This window comes from Ochotona curzoniae, unplaced genomic scaffold (assembly GCF_017591425.1).
Source record: "Ochotona curzoniae isolate NIBS_2020 unplaced genomic scaffold, NIBS_Ocur_1.0 contig_291, whole genome shotgun sequence".
NCBI lineage: Eukaryota > Metazoa > Chordata > Mammalia > Lagomorpha > Ochotonidae > Ochotona > Ochotona curzoniae.
The window spans coordinates 5,219,142-5,237,924 of record NW_024465649.1 but is presented as its reverse complement, the minus strand read 5'-3'; the positions used below and the strand labels follow the sequence as shown (position 1 = coordinate 5,237,924).

Sequence of the window (18,783 nt, the reverse complement as noted above, 5' to 3'; positions counted from 1 at the left end):
GCCCTGAGGCCCTTTCTTTTTAATTTTTGTTTGGAGGGATATTTTACAGGGAGAGGAAGAGAGACAGAGAGAGGGACCTTTCATCCACTGGTTTACTTCCCAATATGCCTCACTGACCAGAGTTGAGCCAATCTGAAGCCAGAACCCAAGAGCTGCTTTCATGTCTCTCACATGGGTGCAGAGTTTAAATATCTTGGGCCATCTTCCACTGCTTTCCCAGGCGTTATGCAGGGAGCTGAATGGGAAGTGGAACATCTAAGATTAAAACCAGTGCCAGTTTGGGATGCTGACAGGGCAGAAGATAAGGCTACTATGCCACTCTGCTGGCCTGTGGTCCTGTTTTGAGATTGAGGATGGCTTCTGCACATAGCTCGAGCAAGCCTCTCTGGATGCCACAGTGGCCAGAACTCATCTCTGGCAGAGTCCTTTCTCTGAGGCATGGCCTGTGAGCAACAGGGATAGACACCTGGAAGCAGGACCAGGTAAGACAAGTGACCTTCTGCTGGGAAGTGATGAGTAGGGGTGATTTCCTCAGGGAGTCGCCGCCCCGCAGCACTGAGACAGCAGAAGCAGCATGTACATGCCGTTGGGGTCGGAGTTCAGTGTGACATCTTTGCCATCTCCTTTTTAATGTTCCTTAGGATCAGAGTGGTCCAGAGCCTGGGAGTGATGAAGAAGGTGATGGTCTCGAAGTTGACGTTAAACCATTGCCTACAAGTGAAAGCCCAAACCTGGTGAGTGTTTTCATCCTGCTTTCTTCTTAGCATTGGATTATTTCTGTTTTATGCCACACATGCTGTGTGTGCCTCTGAAGGACAGGAGGAGCTGCCCCACGCTGTGAGTACCCTGCCTTCTCCCTACTTGTGTGCTGCTGTCTGGAACTAAACGCAGCAATAGCTCCTCTAAATCCAGTTTCATGCTGGGTCCCCCACAGACCCAGCATGAAACTGGATTTAGAGGAGCTGTGCCCTGTTAATCCAGAAGGCACAGCAAGAGGTGTGAAGTCTGTTGGCTGTTCATGGCATGCCCTGCTCCCATTCCCCCAGGAGCTGGGGCATTGAGAGAAGCCATGTTAGAGGAGCCTGCCTCCTTCATGTGCTCTAGCATTTGTTCTTTTTTTATTTCTTAGTTTCTGAGTATTTTCTATGTACCATGCACTGGGCTGTGGTCCCTGTTCATTTGCAACTCTATTTGATACAGAAGCTGATATCTTGACTTTGCAAGTGAGGAAACAGAGTTAGAGAAGTGAATATTTTGTCAAAGGACCCCAGCTTGTGTGGGCTGGACCATAATAACAGTGATTCCCACTCTGTGTAACTCATGATCTGCTCCGCCATAAGCCTAGAAAGAAATGTGAGCCTCCGTGTTTCAAAATCTCTTAGAAATCTCAAAGAATCAATCACTTAGGAATGTGACTATAATTTTATGACAACCAACTTGTTTATTTCGCTTTGGGGAGCTTAAGACATCATCCATTTGTCTCCTTTCAATTTTTAGAAAGAAGTCTATTGGGACTAGCATAGACTTCATGCCCTAGAAAGTGGACTGATTATTCGAGGCTGAAAGGAAAAGCCATTTCTGGCAAGAGTGATTTTTAATGAGCTGCTTATGAGCAAACTCTACATGGCACTTCAGTCTCACTGACATCAAGGATAGGGGGTGTAATCCCCATTGTTGAACAGGTGTAGCAAAGTCACAGTGTTGTCTTGTGAAGGATAGACTGCAAAGTAACATCAACATGTTTCAAACTGAGATCCTCTCATTTAAAAATACTGCTGACTCGGTTTCCATTTTGCTTTTAGCATTATATCTCCATAGATAGGTTAGGGAAAAGGCTTTTGAAGAAACAGCATTTTGTAAGGAGGAACCCCCAGGCTCGCCCACAGAGGAAATGATGAATAGCATGTGAGAGATCTCGCTTGCGTGGGTTCTCAGTCTGGTTTTCCTGCAGGCCACAGGAAAAAACCAGCATCATCCACCACCCCAAACTGCAAATAATCTGGGTTCTAAGCAGCAAGCTTGAAGAGCTCCTCCCATGGGCGGAGCCCAAGGCCGAGGGATCCTTTATGGAATTACACCAATCCTTAGTTTCTCTAAGAGTAAAAGGCTCTCCCAAGCCAACTGCTGGTGTCTCTCTCCCTTTACCCTTCCCTGTTCCATCTTCTTCTCCTTTGAATATCTGAAAATTTTTTTGTGGCATCTAGGCATGGTCTGAGAATGGAAAAAAATAGGCTGTGTTGTGGCAACTTTTCCAGCATTAAAAGAGATGGCCTGGCATGGAAAAGTGGTTAAGAGTGTGGTCCTAGGCAAGCCTCAGCTTCCTCCTCTGAGGAACGACAGTGATGAGAACGCTGCTGGGGGAGTGAGCTGGGGAGTATAACTCACACAGAGGGGCATGCAGCGGGGAGCTGCTGCTTAGTGTGTCTGTGCTTGGTCGGTAACCTAGTCCCACTGTGTTCCAGGTACTGAACATACAGCAGCGAATAGTGCTTCAAAAGCACTTCCCTCATGGGAACTCCTTCCAGGATGGGAGGGGGAGGGGAGACCATATAGATTAGAAAGTACTAGATTGAGTCTTCTGAAATTGAGACTTTCACAGATAGAAATTTCATGTGACTCAAATCCTGTGGTCTTGTTGAAGCATTAATGCCCATCCCTCATCTCAGTCGTCAGTGGACTAAAAGCAGTACAGACACTCCCCGCCCCCGCCAGTGCTGCTGTACTATCTCGGCAGTGTCCCTACTCAGAGAGCAGTGTGTGACCTGGACAGACTTGGAACTGTTTTTGCCCTTTGTGTAGGGCCGGACGTGTGGGAAGGGTAATGTCTGATCCTTGCGTGGTGTCTTGCTTGCTTCCTTCGGGTGCAGATTGCCCATTGGGCACTGTGGACCCACAGAGATTGGCCAAGGAAAAACATGGCTGTGGCCCTTCAGCTCCCTCTGGCATCAACCTGAATATGAGTATCTGTGTCTAGAAAACATTTTATTGTAATATTCAGTACACAAATGAGGGGATTTACAGAATCATGTGGGCCTCCGATTAGATCGGAGGAAGTCAAAGTGGGAGGGTAAGAGGGTGGATGCAATAAATATTTCAGTTTTCCACCCTGCGGGGGAGAGGGAGGAAAAGAAAGGGCGTCACCTCATGCTGTCACACTGCATCAGCACCCAGGGACTGAGCTGGGCATTTGTTGTCGCCTTTGAAGCCCCCAGTGTGGGGAAGAATGTTCCAACAGTACTACTTGAGTAGCTTTGATTGTTTTGAGGATTTGTTGGCTTCAGATACCAGAGTCGAGAAATTCTTTCCCAGGCCTGTTGGCTGTCATTGTTTACCTCAGTGTGCCCACATACCTAAGTGCTTGTTGTAGAACCTAACCTGGAGTGTTGTTCAAACGGTCCATCTTTCCATCTTTTGAGGTGGTACTCCAAGACTTCTGTTGGCTTAGATGAGCTGGCTGTCTTGTAGTTTATATTCATCTGAGTATGCTCTCTATTCTTGGACACAGGTCAGCAACTGAGGTGACTCAGTCCTAAAATATGTGCTCCAGGGTCAGACCACATGTTCATGCAATTTTTCCTGAGATCAAGGATCAAACCCAGTGGCCTAGTTGGGAGCATCCTAAGAAACCTCACCTGCTACACCACAATGCCATCCCTTGGAGATTTGATCTATGCACAAATTGGAAATTTGATATGTTAATCATCCATTATATTATATTAATTATATTAATATGGATTGTGGAATAGCAGATGGGGACAGGCCTTTTAAAAAAGAAAGATTTATTCATTTTTATTAGAAAGTCAGGTTTACAGAGAGAAGGAGAGACAGAGAAAAGGATCTTCCATCTACTGGTTCACTCCTCAAGTGGCTGCAATGGCCAGAACTGAGCCAGGAGCAAAGCCAGGAGCCAGGAGCTTCTTTTGGGTTTCCCACACCAGATGCACAATCCCAAGGCCTTCCTCAACTGCTTTCAGGCTACAGGTGGGGAGCTATAAAGGGGAAGGGTAGTAAAGCAGCTGCAGTATAAACTGGTCGGTGCTCATATGGAATCCCTGCTCATGTAAGGTGAGGACTTTAGTCACTAGGCTACTGTGCTGGGCCCAGGACTGGTCTTTTGTAGAACAGTGAATGACAGGATTTTAACAGAGGAAATCACAGAAGAAATGTCTGTATGCTGTGTTTTCGGGACTGATCCTTTGTTGTTAGTGCGTGATGTTCAATGGTGTCTGGTGGTAGCTGGATTATTACAAGTAAGCACAAGGAGCTGTTTAAGAGAAACCTACACTCCAAAGATCTATTTAATCACCGTCCTAGGTTGCTGTTCTATTCAGGCTCAGTGCACTCCGAAGTGCTCTTCCCCTCCTCAGTGGTGCTGGACTTCGTTGCGTGTCTTTGTAGCCCTTGGACACACAGCTTGGAGTCTCTAACTTCAGAAGGCTTTCCACGTCTCTGAAATATTTTATGTGCAGACCAGATGATGGTTTGGGAAGCGTAAATTCCAGCCGTGAGAGATTCCAGGCAGGGAAGTGTCTGGGATCTATTTCAAAAGTCTAGGTGAGAGCCTGTTAAAACTGTTCTATCACACACTTGGAAAAAACTTTTTAAAAAATAGTACAGAGCTTTCCAATTTGAAAAAAAAAAAAAACAGATTTTCATCTGTTATTTCATTAGCTTGATTTTAACTTATTTTAAGTTAAACACCGGAGCCAGACAACTTGGACTCAAATCCTGATTCAATCTTTTAATGTTTCCAGAGTGGTTACTGAATTGTATTTTATGTAAATGTTAGTCTGCATAGCTACTGTTTCTATCCACAATTTTTAAAATCATTTTTAGTAAGTTTGGACAAAATAGTATTTCCATTAATAACTTTAACATAAAATTGATTTTTGAAAACTGCTTTATTTATATAGAGAACAAACTTCACTTCATATAACAGTTTTAACTCCATAGCAACACATCCATCCTCCCTCTATTATTTCTATCTTTCTTTCTTTGTTTGTTTTTCTTTTAATTTTATAATAACATACTTTTAATTTGCTTTGTAGTCAAGGCTTAACTTAAGAAAAATAACCTTAGGGAAATGGATTTATCTCTCCCTCCCTCTCTGTGACTCAGTTTTTGCATTGATAAACATATGTAAGAAACAAAAGTTCATTGTAAAACATCAGAGAGCTACTACGGACCCAAAAAGTATAATGTAATTACTGTTTAAAAGTAAGTTGTTTGGGGGCCCTGTGCCATGACTTAGCAACTAAAGTTCTCGCCTTGAATGTGCCGGGATCCCATACGGGCACTGGTCCTAATCCTGGCAGTCCCACTTCCCATCCAGCTCCCTGCTTTTGGCCTGGGAAAGCAGTCGAGGATGGCTCACTTTGGGATCCTGCACCTGCATGGGAGACCCAGAAGAGGCTCCTGGCTCCTGGCTTCAATTGATTCAGCTCTGGCTGTTGCAGGAGTGAATCAATGAATGGAAGACCTTGCTCTCTGTTTCTCCTCTTCTCTGTATATCTGTCTTTGCAATAAAAATAAATAAATTAAAAAAAAAAAAAGTAAGTTGTTTGGGCCAGCAGGTTATGTGGCAAGGTAATCCTTTGCCTGAAGTTCCGGCATTCTAAGTTGTTGCCAGTTCCTGTTCTGCCAGTGCTGTTCCACTTCTTATACAGCTGTGTGCCATGGCCTGCGAAAGCAGTGAAGGATGGCCAAGGCCTTGGGCCCCTACACCCAAGCGGGAGTCCAGGAAGAAGCTTCAGGCTCCCTGACCAGCCTAGCGCTGGCCGAGGAGTGAGTGAACCAGCAGATGAGAGATCTTTTTTCCCCTCTCTATCTCTCCTGTCTGTACTTCTGCTTTTCACATAAAAATAAATGAACCTAAAATTAAAGTAGGCTGATGATGATGATGTTGGAATTCTTTTACAGCCCTGGCTTACATATAAAAGGATAAGTTTTTTTTTTTTTTTCAAAATGATTTGTTTGTTGTTACTTGCAAAACAGAGAGACATATCTCCCATCTCCTCCCTGAATTCCCGCAACAGCCCAAGCAGGGTGAGGCCAAAGCCAGGAACCTGAAACCCTTCCAGGCCTCCCACGTGGGTGGCAGTGACCCAAGTACTTGAGCCAGTCAGCTGCTTCCCAAGGTGCACATTAGCCGCAAGCTGGAGAGGAAATGGACTGCAGGAGTCCCGGCAGCAGTTTAACACACTGCACCACAATACCTGCCTTAGGATGAGCTGTATTGAGTGAATCATTAAGGGGTAACTCAAAAGATTGAAGTAAATTTTCCATCACAGGGATGCACTTGAAAGGCCTTGGATTTCTCCAGGGACAGAACCAGTAGGGCATATAGATGTGTTTTCTCCCATGTCATTACAATAGTATAGTCCTCCAACAACAGTCACAAGTTCACCTTTCTGCCAGTTAAATGTATCATGATGTTATAGGTATAGACAATGGTAAAAAAAAAAAATCCAGCACCCTATTTTAACAGTTTCGAAGCAGTGCAGGGAAGGGTAGAAAGGTAAATCCCTAGGTCTCTGGAACACTATCAAGAAAATAAAAACGAAAACTATATGAAAAGGTTGTATAGATAAGAAGAGGTCTTAAGAACTTTATGGAAAAGTTATGTGAAGAAAAATTTATGTATCAACTTAAAAATTTTTTTACACTGAAACAATCATATCTTCATTCCATTTCCCAGGAAGTTGTTGAACTACCCTGTGTATGAAAAGGAATTTAGTAGAAGAATTTGTTTACTTGACTATGGAGGCTAAAAGTCCATGATAGGCAGTCAAGGAGAAGCAAGGAAACCAGTTGCATGGTTGCTTCAAAATCAAAGGCCTCCAAATGGTGGGCACTGCTGGTGCAGTTCCTAAGACCCAAAGGCCTGAGAACCTAAAGTTTGGATGTTCCAGGGCAGGAGAAGATGGTGTCTCAGCTCCAGAAAAGAGAGAATTTGGCTTTTGTGTTTTTGTTCTTTCTGCACTCTTAGGCCAAATCAATAGCATTGGCCCACACAGGATAAGGGTAGATTTTCCTTACTCAATCTGCTGGTCTCTCTCAGAAACACCTCTCAGACATAACTGAAACGAATGCTTTACTGACTATCTAGGCCTCCCTTTGCACAGGCACATTGACACACCAAATTGGCCATAACAGCTCATAATTCAACATTTATTGAATAGCCATGTGCCAGATGTTATCCTAAGCTCCTTACACATACTAACTCATTCTTATGGAAATCCCCTGAGATTACTGATGATGTTAATAATAGTGAGAGATGAGGAAATGGAGGCACTAAAACATCAAGTTGTCTGAGATCACGCAGTGAATCCTGAACCCAGATTGAAGACTGTACACCAGATCACCACAAAGTACAAAGAACAAACCCGCGTCAGGGAAGAGCAAGACCTCAGCAGCCAGGAGGGAAACACAGCACAAGCCATAATGAGATATCAACCCACCTGTTTCTGCATGGCTGGTATCAAAGAAGAAAGTCACAGATGCTGATGAGGATGAGGAGAAAGTGCAGCTCTTAACCACTGTGGGTAGAAATGTAAACTGGTACCACAGAGAATGGTATGAGAGGTATGATCCAGCAGTCCCACTACTGGGTATTTACCTAAAAGAATTGAATGCTTTGTATCAAAGGAATTTCTGCCCCACCATATGTATTGCAGCACTGTTCACGATAGCCAAGATATGGAACCAAGTAAGGTTTCCATCATCAAATGAATGGATGAAGGAAATGCAATACACATGGATACTATTCAGCCATTAAAAAAGAAAAGAAAATGACATCCTCTCCTGGCAGCCAAGTGGATGAAACTAGAGGCCATCATGTTAAGTGAAATAAGCCAGACATAGAAAGACAAACACCATATGTTCTCCCTCGTATGTGGGCATCTGAAGCAACTCTGTACTGCTTCGAAATTTTCACTTTGTACATTTAAAACTAACTTAAAATATAAAACTAAAACAACAGGAAAATTACAATTTTCATCTGGAGATTTTTGGTATATAAACAGCTGAAAGATGCTGAAATGTACCTTTTTTATTGGTAAATAAAGGTACAGACTGACCTCCCAACAGATGTTCCATAAAATGAAGGAAATCTAAAATTTTTCAAATAGCTAACCTGTGCCAGGTTTCTCCACACCAGCTGTCTTTTTTTAACCCACTGATGCCCATGTTATTGACCCGACTTTCCTGGTAAGGAAATAAGCCAGGGAGATGGCAAGTTTCACTCGTAGCTGCTAAGTTAGATGGCTGTGATTCAAACCCAGTTCCCTTTGTCTATAAAGTCCATCTTCTCTATACTGTGTGATTCACATAGACAACCCTTCTTACGGCAGCAGAAATGTCATTGGGAGATCTGTTGGTTCAAGCAAGAAATATTAATCAAGTATCTCTAACATGTTAAACACAGCGCTTTGTGTAGGCAATCTGGCAAGGAACAAAACCTCTCAAGGGGCTGATATGTTGCAAGAGAAGTGCCCTGTTGGCTTGCTATCTTTAGAAGCTTAGAAATCAGGCGAGAGAGAGTGGAAAGGGCTGTACTACTTTCTTCCCTTGGCCCTTTCCTGAGGCTTCTGATCATTAACCCTGTCAGATACTGTCATTTTCTGCTTTGATGTAAAAGCCCATTAACTGTTTCTTTTGTTCTTAGGTATTTTGTTCTCTATGCTGTTACAGTTATGAATAGTAAAATGATTTAAAAGTAACTCATTTTATAATAGAATAATATAAAGACACGTAACAGAGAAATAAAAGGATCTCGGTAGGCATTTCTCTGAAGAGCTGCACAAGGCCAATAAGCACAAAATATACATCAAAACCACATTGCAGGAACACTCCATGCCCACTCGGATGGCTGTGGCCACAAAGACAGCTAATAGGCAGTTCTGGCAGGCTTGGAGAAACTGGAGGGTGTGGAAAGTATATAGTTATTCATGATGTCAAGCATAATAACTCAATGACCCACTTTCACTCCTAAGTATGTACCTGGGAAACAAAAACATCCATCCACACAAAACTGACACACTAATGTCCATAGCAGCATTATTTAATTATTTATGCTTGCAGAAAAAAAATGAATTGTCCACATGTTCGTAAACTGATGACTGGGTTAATCAAATTGAGTATATGTTGACAATACAATATTATTTAGCAATAAAAAAAATGAAGTGCTTATACATAATGCTATAACCACATTATCTTTTCTATTTGTGTGAAATGTTCAGGACAGGCAAATTTATGGACACAGAAAAGAAACTCTTGGTTCTTGGTTGCCTGTGGCAGGTGCTGTGATGACAGGTGTATGGTTTCCTTTTGAAAGTCTGAAAGTTTTCTAAATTTAGATTATAATGTTGTTTCTACAACTCTGAATATATTTAAACCATTAGATTTTACAGCATAGGCAGATGAATTTTGTGGAATTTCAATTATGTATCAAAATGTTTTTAGGTTTTTTTTTTAAAAAAGATTTATTTATTTTTTTTTTTAAAGATTTATTTATTATTTTTCATTGAAAGGCGGATATACAGAGAGAGGAGAGACAGAGAGAAAGATCTTCCGTCCGATGATTCACTCCCCAAGTGAGCGCAACGGGCCGATACTATGCCGATCCGAAGCCAGGAGCCTCTTCTGGGTCTCCCACGCGGGTGCAGGTTCCCAAAGCTTTTGGGCTGTCCTCGACTGCTTTCCCAGGCCACAGGCAGGGAGCTGGAAGGGAAGCGGGGCTGCCGGGATTAGAACCGGCGCCCATATGGGATCCTGGGCTAGGCGAGGACCTTTAACCACTTGCGCCACCGCTCCGGGCCCGATTTATTTATTTTTATTGCAAAGTCAGATATACAGAGAGGAGGAGAGACAGAGAGGAAGATCTTTCATCCAAGCAGCCACAACAACCAGAGTTGTGCTGATCTGAAGCCAGGAGCCTGGAGCCTCTTCCAGGTCTCCCACACAGGTGCAGGGTCCCAACGCTTTTGTTTGTCCTCGACTGCTTCCCCAGGCCACAGGCAGGGAGCTGGATGGGAAGTGGGGCTGCCATGACCATATTTGGTCCTGGTGTGTGCAAGGTGAGGACTTTAGCCGCTAGGCTACCACACCAGTCTGAGCTCTAGGATTCTAAAGATAATAAGACATCTTTTGTGTCCTGAAGTATGTCACATTCAGTCTAAAACACAGTTTTTACAAACTAAACTGGTTGAAGCTAACTCCAATCATGGGCAGAATTGCTTTAGCTTATACAATAGTAATAAAATGTCTGAGCTGACTTTTGTAGGCTGGGATATTTGACATTAAAATTATGACTTCCATTTTCTGTGTAAGTGAGCCACTATCCTAAGGTGCTCCTTCCATTAGACACCTCCAACTTATTTCAGTTTCCTCTTCCCACCACTCTCTCAACCAGCCTGCTTCCCTTCCCTGCATCAAAAACCCAAGTCTACAATCATGGTCCGATACAGAAGTCAGAGCTGAAGCCAGACAGGTCTAATAATAGGAGGTAAAAACCAAAGAGAGCAGAATGATGGAGGACCTAGTAGACCAAAAGAAAGATCTTTAAGCCAAATGAAGCCTTTGGAGTGCTTTATAACAGGGAATTACAATGACTGGAATAGCCTTTTGAAAAGGTTATTCTGCATACCCTGTAAAAGTCAGCTAGAAAATGTTAAGACCAGCGGGTAAGCGAGTGATGCAGTTACTAAACCACTGCCTGGGACACCTGCATCCCATGTGGGAGTGCCTGGTCTAAGTTCCAGCTCTGCTTTCCATCTGGCTCCCTACTAACACATCCTTGGAGGCAACAGGTGATAGCTCAAGTATTTGGGTTTCAGCAGCCCACATGGAAAACCTCATTGAGTTCTAGGCTCCTGGCTTTGGCTTGGCTGCTGCTGTGGGCATTTGCAAAATGAACCAAAGGATCGAAGATCTCCCTCTTTCTGTCTCTGCCCACCCTCCTGCTACTTCTACTCTCTGTTACTCTGTCTTCCAAATAGAAGTAAATAAAACTTTCTTAAAAGGTAAAAGAAAATGCTAAAACCTTAAGTATTAGATGTCAGAGAGTATGAGGTGAAAGTTAATAGTGGCCTAATAAAGCACCTGACAGTAATGACAGATACATAAGAACAGTATGTACAGGAAATAGAATCAGCGGGACTTGGTGAATGCATGGGTGTCAGATTTGAAGGAAAAGGAGACATCACCGGTTGGTTGATGCTGTCTATAAAGACACAAAGGAAGAAGAGCAGATTTGTGTCTAGAAACAGTATGTTTGCCCTTGTCTAATTTTAGGTATCTCTGTAAGACAGGAAACCATATTTAGCTCCTACTTACAGTCGGTACCCATCATTGTAGTAAGCACCTGCCATAAACAAGGGTCTTGATGTTAATACCACCTGCCATTAATTGAGCACTTCTTTGTTAGGAACCGAGCTAGGCCTCTTATCTCCATGCTCATCCTCCCCACAAGAAAGCATTACTGTTACCTCCATGTTGTATGAAGAGAATTGGATGCCTTGGATGTTTGATTTGCCTTGTTGTTAACTTCTGATATGAAAAGGGAAGTAGGAACCACAATGCTTTCCATAAAGATAGTTGATGCTAACCTGTTATGTAGCTAAGGCCAAGAGAAGGCAAGTTTTCAGAACATTTAACATGGAAGCAGCAATTTAGGATCTGCCAGACTCAAAGGCCTCTCCTCTATCCAGATAACACTAAGGAGTGAAAAGATCCACATGGATCTGTGAGAAGTGTGAAGACTTTTCTTTTTTTAAGATTTGTTTATTTTATTAGAAAGGCAGATTTACAGGGAGAAGGAGAGACAGAAAGAAAGATCTTTCATCTGGTGGTTTATTCCATAAGTGTCCACAAAAGGCCAGCTGGAGTAGAGCCGATCCTAAGCCAGGAGCCAGGAGCTTCTTCCAGGTCTCCCACGTAGTTGTAGGATTCCAAGGCTTTGGGCCATCCTTTACTGCTTTCCCAGGCCACAGGCAGGGAGCTGGAAGGGAAGTGGAGCCTCTGGGACACGAACAGCTGTCCATATGGGATCCTGGCACTTGCAAAGGGAGGGTTTACATGTTAAGCCATCATGACCAGCCTGGAAGTGTGAAAACTTTAAAATAGTAGCCTAAAATGGCTCTTCCTACATGGTCTTATGACTGATACCAATTATTATAATACCATAATAAATGGTAGTACTTCACCTGCTATTTTAGGTAATAGGTCAGACCTTCTGCAGTCACTTAACAATTCCCCAAGTTATAAAGTGGAAATTCGTATATGCCAACCCAGTATTTCTTTGGTCTTAATTAATTATCCCCCTCCAAAAATAATTCTCTATCCCCAAAGTTCATGTGAAAATTTTCTGAAATTAAGAGTACTTTGTAAGTGGTGTGATTTTTAAAGAGGGAAATTAAAGCCCGGCATAGTAGCTCAACAGCTAAAATATTTGCTTTGCATGTGCCAGGATCCCACATGGGCACCAGTTCTAATCCTGGCGGCCCTGCTTTCCATCCAGCTCCCTGCTTGTGCCCTGGGAAAACAGTTGAGGACAGCCCAGTCCTTGGGACCCTGCACCCATTTGGGAGACCTGGAAGAGGCTCTGGGCTCCTGGCTTTGGATCAACTCAGCTCTGGCTGTAGTGGCTGCTTAGGAAGTGAATCATCAGATGGAATATCTTCCTCTCTGTCTATCTGACTTTGCAATTAAAAAATAAATCCTTTTTAAAAAGGAGAAAGAGAGAGAGAGAGAGAAATTGGTTAAAGGAGGGAAGGAAAAATGGAAAGGGGGGAAGGAGAAGGAAGGAACAGATTGCAGAAGATAAGGCATTTTATTGGAAATTTGATTTTGAGGGACTGCCTTGTTATGTGATTTCTAATGCAGATCAATTAATCAATTTTTACTATTCCACTTGGTTTAAAATTATTCCTGTTTTTAAAGTGGTGGCATCCATGTTTGGAAAAATAGTTGAAATGTGCTTCTAACAGCTATAAACATCCTTGTTAGAGTTAATTTCCAGGTTTACTTCCCAGGTATAATATCCTGCTCATTTGAAAAACAGCTTCTTGACCTGTGTGTTTACAAGCCACCTTTACCCCCGATTTAAACCCCAGCAGGAACTGCTGGCATTCTGGTTTGACTGTTGGGAGCAAATGTCACTGCGTGAGTTTTATGTTCAATTTTAGATCCAATATGAAAGCTGCAGGACCAGCCAGAGTCTGGGAACTCCCTGTTAGGAAGAGCAGAGAGTGGCGGAGTCAGTGTTGGCCTTCTTTCCTGACAGTATGCAAATTGCCAATGGCAGGGTTCAAGTACATTCAGATATGTGGCATTTTTCACAGCTCATTGCTCTTTATATCTTATATTTCTGAAAACCACTTGAAGTTGCCTACACCATAAATTCCCCTTTGCTGGTCATAAAAGAGACAATAGATACGCAGTTAAGCCTGTTTCCATCATGTTTGGCTTTCCTTTACTCTCTTCCCCACTACGTGATACATGGAGACATGAGGGTACCAGACTAAGTAATTGCGTGAACACAGAGCAGACATACAGGTGTGTGTATATTTAGCAAACTGACATTTTTGCTGTCTGCTAGCTCCCTTTCATGACCAAAGCTACTTTGCTGGTCTACCGTGGAGACTTATTATTCAACTTGATATTTAGCTTGCCAGGAAAGAACCACCTGTTAGATGCTTTTCTTAGTTGAAAATTAATGTTACAATGATAATATTTTTTAAAAGATTTAGTTATTTATCTGAGAAGCAAAGAGAGAGAGACATAGTGCTTGGAGTGGCAAGATTGACAGCAATTCATAACTGTTGCAATATCAAAACCACTTGAGCAAGAACCTCAGAGCATGCCCTACATCTGGGGACCTGGGGAGGGTGGGAAATTGGGTGGGCCTTCTCCCTTAATACCCCCCTTTTAACATGAAGGTAACAATATGGAAAACATACTAGTATTGTCCACTTTCCTGTAGCCCTTGAACCTTATAATAACTATGTAAAAGATTTATAATAACTTTATAATAACAACTTTATAATAACTATGTAACTATATAACTAACCTTATAATTAACTATGTAAAGATTGTCAAAATAAAATTTTATATATTAAAAAAAAAAAGAAAGAGAGAGAGAGAGAGAAAGGAAGCTGAACCAGAAGTACAGCAGCCAAAATACAACCAGCACCTGTGTGGGACACTGGCACTGCCGGTGTGCAGTGGCTTTACCTGTTATGCCACAGCACCAGCCCCACAATTCCTATCTAAGGGCCAAAGGAAGTAACATGGCACATCCTGAGAGCCAACACACAGAGGTCCCCCTCACTGTGCCCACACCCTCTCTGACGCCCACAGCTCCTCCAAAGCAAGTATTCTCCGAGTCTGAACATTTTCAGTGGTCTTGGGAAGCCTTGTTTTGCACACAGAACCTTAAGATCCTGTTATGTAAAATCTGTATTCATTATGTTAGCTCTTAAAATGGGTTATGAAGCCATGGTCTCTTTTAGGAATTAAGCAAATATATACTGGAAATTTGCTATGTCCCAAGACACAATGCTAACTACAGAAAAGATGCCATTGACCAAAACAACTGGTCTACCTGGAGGGAGCTCTCAGAACTGCTGAAAATGTTAAGGTTTTTATGAATTTACTGAGCACTCCAATAAGCACTTAAAAAAAAATAATGAAATCTCTTTTAAGATTTATTTGTTTTTATTTGAAAGGCAGATTTTGCAGAGAGTGGAAAAGGGAGAGAGATACATATCTTCCATCTACCGGTATACTCTCCAAATAGCTACAAATGGTCAGAGCTGAGCTGATCCAAAGCTGGGAGCAAGGAGTTCCTTCCAGGTCTTCCACATGGGTGCAAGAGCCCAAGCCCTTCGGCTGTCCTCTGCTGTTTTCTCTGATCACGAAGACCTAGACCAAAAGTGGAGCAGACAGATGCAAACCGGCCCCCATATGGAATATTGGTGCCAAAGGGCAGAGCGTTAGCTTGCTATGCCACCACACCAGCCCTGATGGGATGTCTTTTATTGATCTATTTGATTTTATTTTATTTGAAAATCCACACAACAGAGAGAAAAGAGATGGTCCATCTGCTGATTCACCCTCCATATGGCTCTAACAGTCAGACCTGACAGCAAGACAAAGCCGAAAGTCAGGGAATCCATCCTATCTCCCCTTCCATGGCAGGGCCCAGTATCTGAACTATCCTCTGCTGCCTTCCCGGGAGCATTGACAGGGAGCTGGATCAGAAGCGTAGTAACTGTCCTTCATCTGTAGTCCTTATTCTAAGTGCACTAACCTGACTTATGTGTGAGGTCCATTCTGTTACTATTCCCATTTTATAGTTAAAGAAACTGAGGCACGGAGATAAGCAACTAGTAAATGTCACAGCTAGAATCTGAGCCAACTTTAGTAATCCCTAGTTAATAAGGAGAATTGAAGAGCAAAATACGTGCTATGGGAACTTTTTCTACTCTGATCTTACATCATCTTATGTTTTAGATAAATAGGAACTGGGCTGGGAGTGACCCAGGAAAATGTGTGTACAACGCACAAAATCAACTCTAGATACTTGTGTTTGTTTGACATTTATCTGATAGGTGTGTTTTTAGAATTGTGCAATCATCCGTAGCTATTTCTGTTTCCTTGATGTTTATCTGATGTGTGCTTTTTGGATTGTTGAATCTGGATGCTTTGGCTGAGCAATCTTCTCTAGCTTGTTATCTTTTTTTTTTTTTTTTTTTAATTTTCAAGATTTATTTTACTTTTATTGGAAAGGCAAATTTACAGAGAGGAGAGACAAAGACCTTCCATCTGCTGGTCACTCCCCAAGTGGCTGCAATAGCCAGAGCTGAGCTGATCCAAAGCCAGGAGCCAGGATCATCTTCTGGATCTCCCACACTGGTATTGAGTCATGAAGCTCTGGGCCATCTCCTCCTGCTTTCCCAGGCCACAAGCAGGGAGCTGGAAGGGAAGTAGAACAGCAGGGTCACAAACTGGCACTTGTATGGGGTCCTAACACTTGCAAGGGGAAGATTGAGCCACTGAGCCATCGCATCGGGCCCTTGCTTGTTGTCTGACTTCCCACTTCATTCCTCTCAAATGAGCAGCCGTACAGCCTAACCCTCAGATGTGTTTGAGTTTATTGTCCTGATAATCTTTTCTGAAAGAGAGAAATTTGCCTTGTTTTTATTGAAGTCTCTTGGTTACAAGGGGCAGGACCTCAAATTGACATTATTTAGGTAAAAGGGGAAATTTACTGAAAGAACATAGGGTTTTGTGTCTGATTTTTCTTTCCCATGTAACTGTAGAAGATGCCGGGCTGGCACTTTACCTCAGTGACAGTTGAAACCAGAGACTGATGGCCATGAGGGGTATCTGCTTTTCCTGGTTGCATCTCTTCTGCTCACCTCCTTCTCCAGCATGGTGTGCATACAGCTGCCAAAGACTTCCTGGCCTCCACACCAGAAAGAAACTGACTCTCTTTCCTTGGTGCCACTTTGGAAAATCCACAGAATGTTGTTTGTTTCATTCGGATGTCTGGCCTTGGACCAATTACTGTGGCCAGAGAGAGACAAAATGTTTTGATCACCTAGCTTTGAGGCGGAAGTCAGTCAGTTCTGGGGATTACAGGCTGGGCATCCCTCTCAGTGGTATCAATCACATAGGATATGGCCGGTGTGACCTTTCATGTTGACCCTTCAGAAGCGCCTGCTTTTGATCAGAATAATTTTCCTGTTTCATGAAATATTTTCTTTCCAGAGCCCCAAGTACAATGTGCTCAGGATAACACAATGAGGGCAGAGTGTGTCATATCAGCTTATTTCATGAAATGAGATGATCTGCCCATGTGTTTCCACAACCTTGTTGTTCACGGATTCTCTGTGCAAAGTCAACAGTATAGATTGTCCCCAAATTCAGCTTTGCAGTCACTGAGGGCCCTTTCGGTGCAATAATTAGGAGATTTGCAAGGCATAATTCCACATTTTGGAAGCAAAATACCACAAAAAGTGACCCAAGGTTATGGCTACAGCCCAAAACGTTGTGTTTTTGTTTTTGTTTTTTTTCCCCATCCCGGGGTCAAAATATACAGGCATGACTTGTTTTGACCTAATGTTGAATCTGAAAATGAAATCATTCAAGGTTGACTAAGAGTCTTGTGTCTGTTGTTAGAAGGAAGTAAACAAGTACTTTCCTTTCCCTGTGATCTACTCCTAACTTAGGAGCAGGGCTCTGGGTGTGTCTGGGTTAAATGCTGCCTTGACAGATAACCTAGTGTCTGTGTGCCTTGGTCACTTCGTTCTAAGTGAGTCTATGATAGGATCCAGTGCATGGGTCTGTGTGTCCCTCCACAACAGACATACCCCGTAGCTAATACCTGGCCAATACCTGGTAAGCTTGGCCATCAAAGGCTCCAGGGTAATCCAGGGGAAAAATGGATAATTATGTAGGACCTAACTTTCCAGAAGTCCAATTTTTTTGTGTGTCTTATTCATCTATTCTTTTATGAAAAAGGCAAGAAAAAGGGATTTGAGGTAACAGTGGCACTGTGGTACAGTGGGTTAAGCCACCACTTGTGTCGACAGCATTCCATAATGGGCATTTGTTTGAGTCTTGGCTGTTCCACTTCTAATCCATCTCCCTGCTAATGGCATAGGAAAGGCAGCTGAAGCCTAAGTGTTTGGGATCCTACCACCCATGTGGTAGACTTGGAAGAAACACCTGGCCCTTGACTTTGGCCTGCCTGTTGTGGAGAAAGAACCAGGAGATGAAAAGATCCTCTCTCTCTCTATTTTTCCCAGTGTGTCACTCTTTCAAATATATATTTTTTTTAATTTTGAAAATAAAAAAGAGGGAAACTGCCACTTTTCAGACACCTGCTGTCTGCCACACACCTTGACTTGTACTTCATAATTTCTATAGTATTTCTTTAAAAACTTGTCTCAGCAGGTATATATATATGAGACAAGCACCAGGGCTCCTCTGAAGGTCCTTTCACTGCCATCTCCTAGTAGGTCTTTAGTAGGCACATGTGACAATCAACTTTGCTCATCACCCCTTCCTCAGATGAGTGTTACTGCAGCCTAGTGTTACGCAAAATAATGGTTTCTAGGCACAACTGCTGCCGACAAATAGCTGAACCAATCTGAGCCTACTCCAGTAGTCTTTCATTTACAAGAACAAATGGACAGGAAGAATCAAGCCAAATTACTGATTTCTCTATGTAACAAAGAAATTGGATTTTTAATCTGTAGCTAGGGAAGTCAGCTCCTTTGAAGCACTACTGGTAAATCCTGGTTTAAAACCAGGTACAGTTACAGATCTACAGGGTCATTTTTAAGTACAAACTCTGCTTTTGCGCCTGCTGAGGACATTTGATCCATACCTGAAGGGCTGTGGCTGGTTGCTGTTTATAAGGCAGTTTAGAATTTTTCCTTTAAATATCCCCATGAGTCCAACTGACCTTCTGTGTCTTCTTTCTGTTTTCAGCTGATCTTTAAAACTCTCTTTTCTGCCATATGTTGAAGGAACAAATAAGACAAATTTGATTATATTTGGAAGGCATGCGAAAAGATAAAATCTGAAGTTCCAAAAACAGTGATGAAATGGATGATCATGCTGCAGAAGTGGTACAAGGGAAGAATTAGAGATGAGGTTACTTCATTTTTTTTTTTTAGTGTATTTATTTGTTCTTTTTTTTTTTATTGATTACAGTGCCTTATGTGACACAGTTTTATAGGCACTGGGATTCCCCCCCCGCCCCATGGTGGA

At 42.6% G+C, this 18,783-nt stretch overlaps 1 protein-coding gene across 1 annotated transcript in view; it reads left to right on the top strand.

The window, feature by feature from the left end:
- The window catches only part of PATJ (PATJ crumbs cell polarity complex component), a 338,320-nt gene that overhangs the window by 251,223 nt on the left and 68,314 nt on the right, over positions 1–18,783 (top strand). The window contains exon 31 of the mRNA XM_040978446.1: positions 642–734. Coding sequence (XP_040834380.1) covers positions 642–734 — 93 coding nt within the window. The remainder of the gene's footprint in view (positions 1–641; positions 735–18,783) is intronic.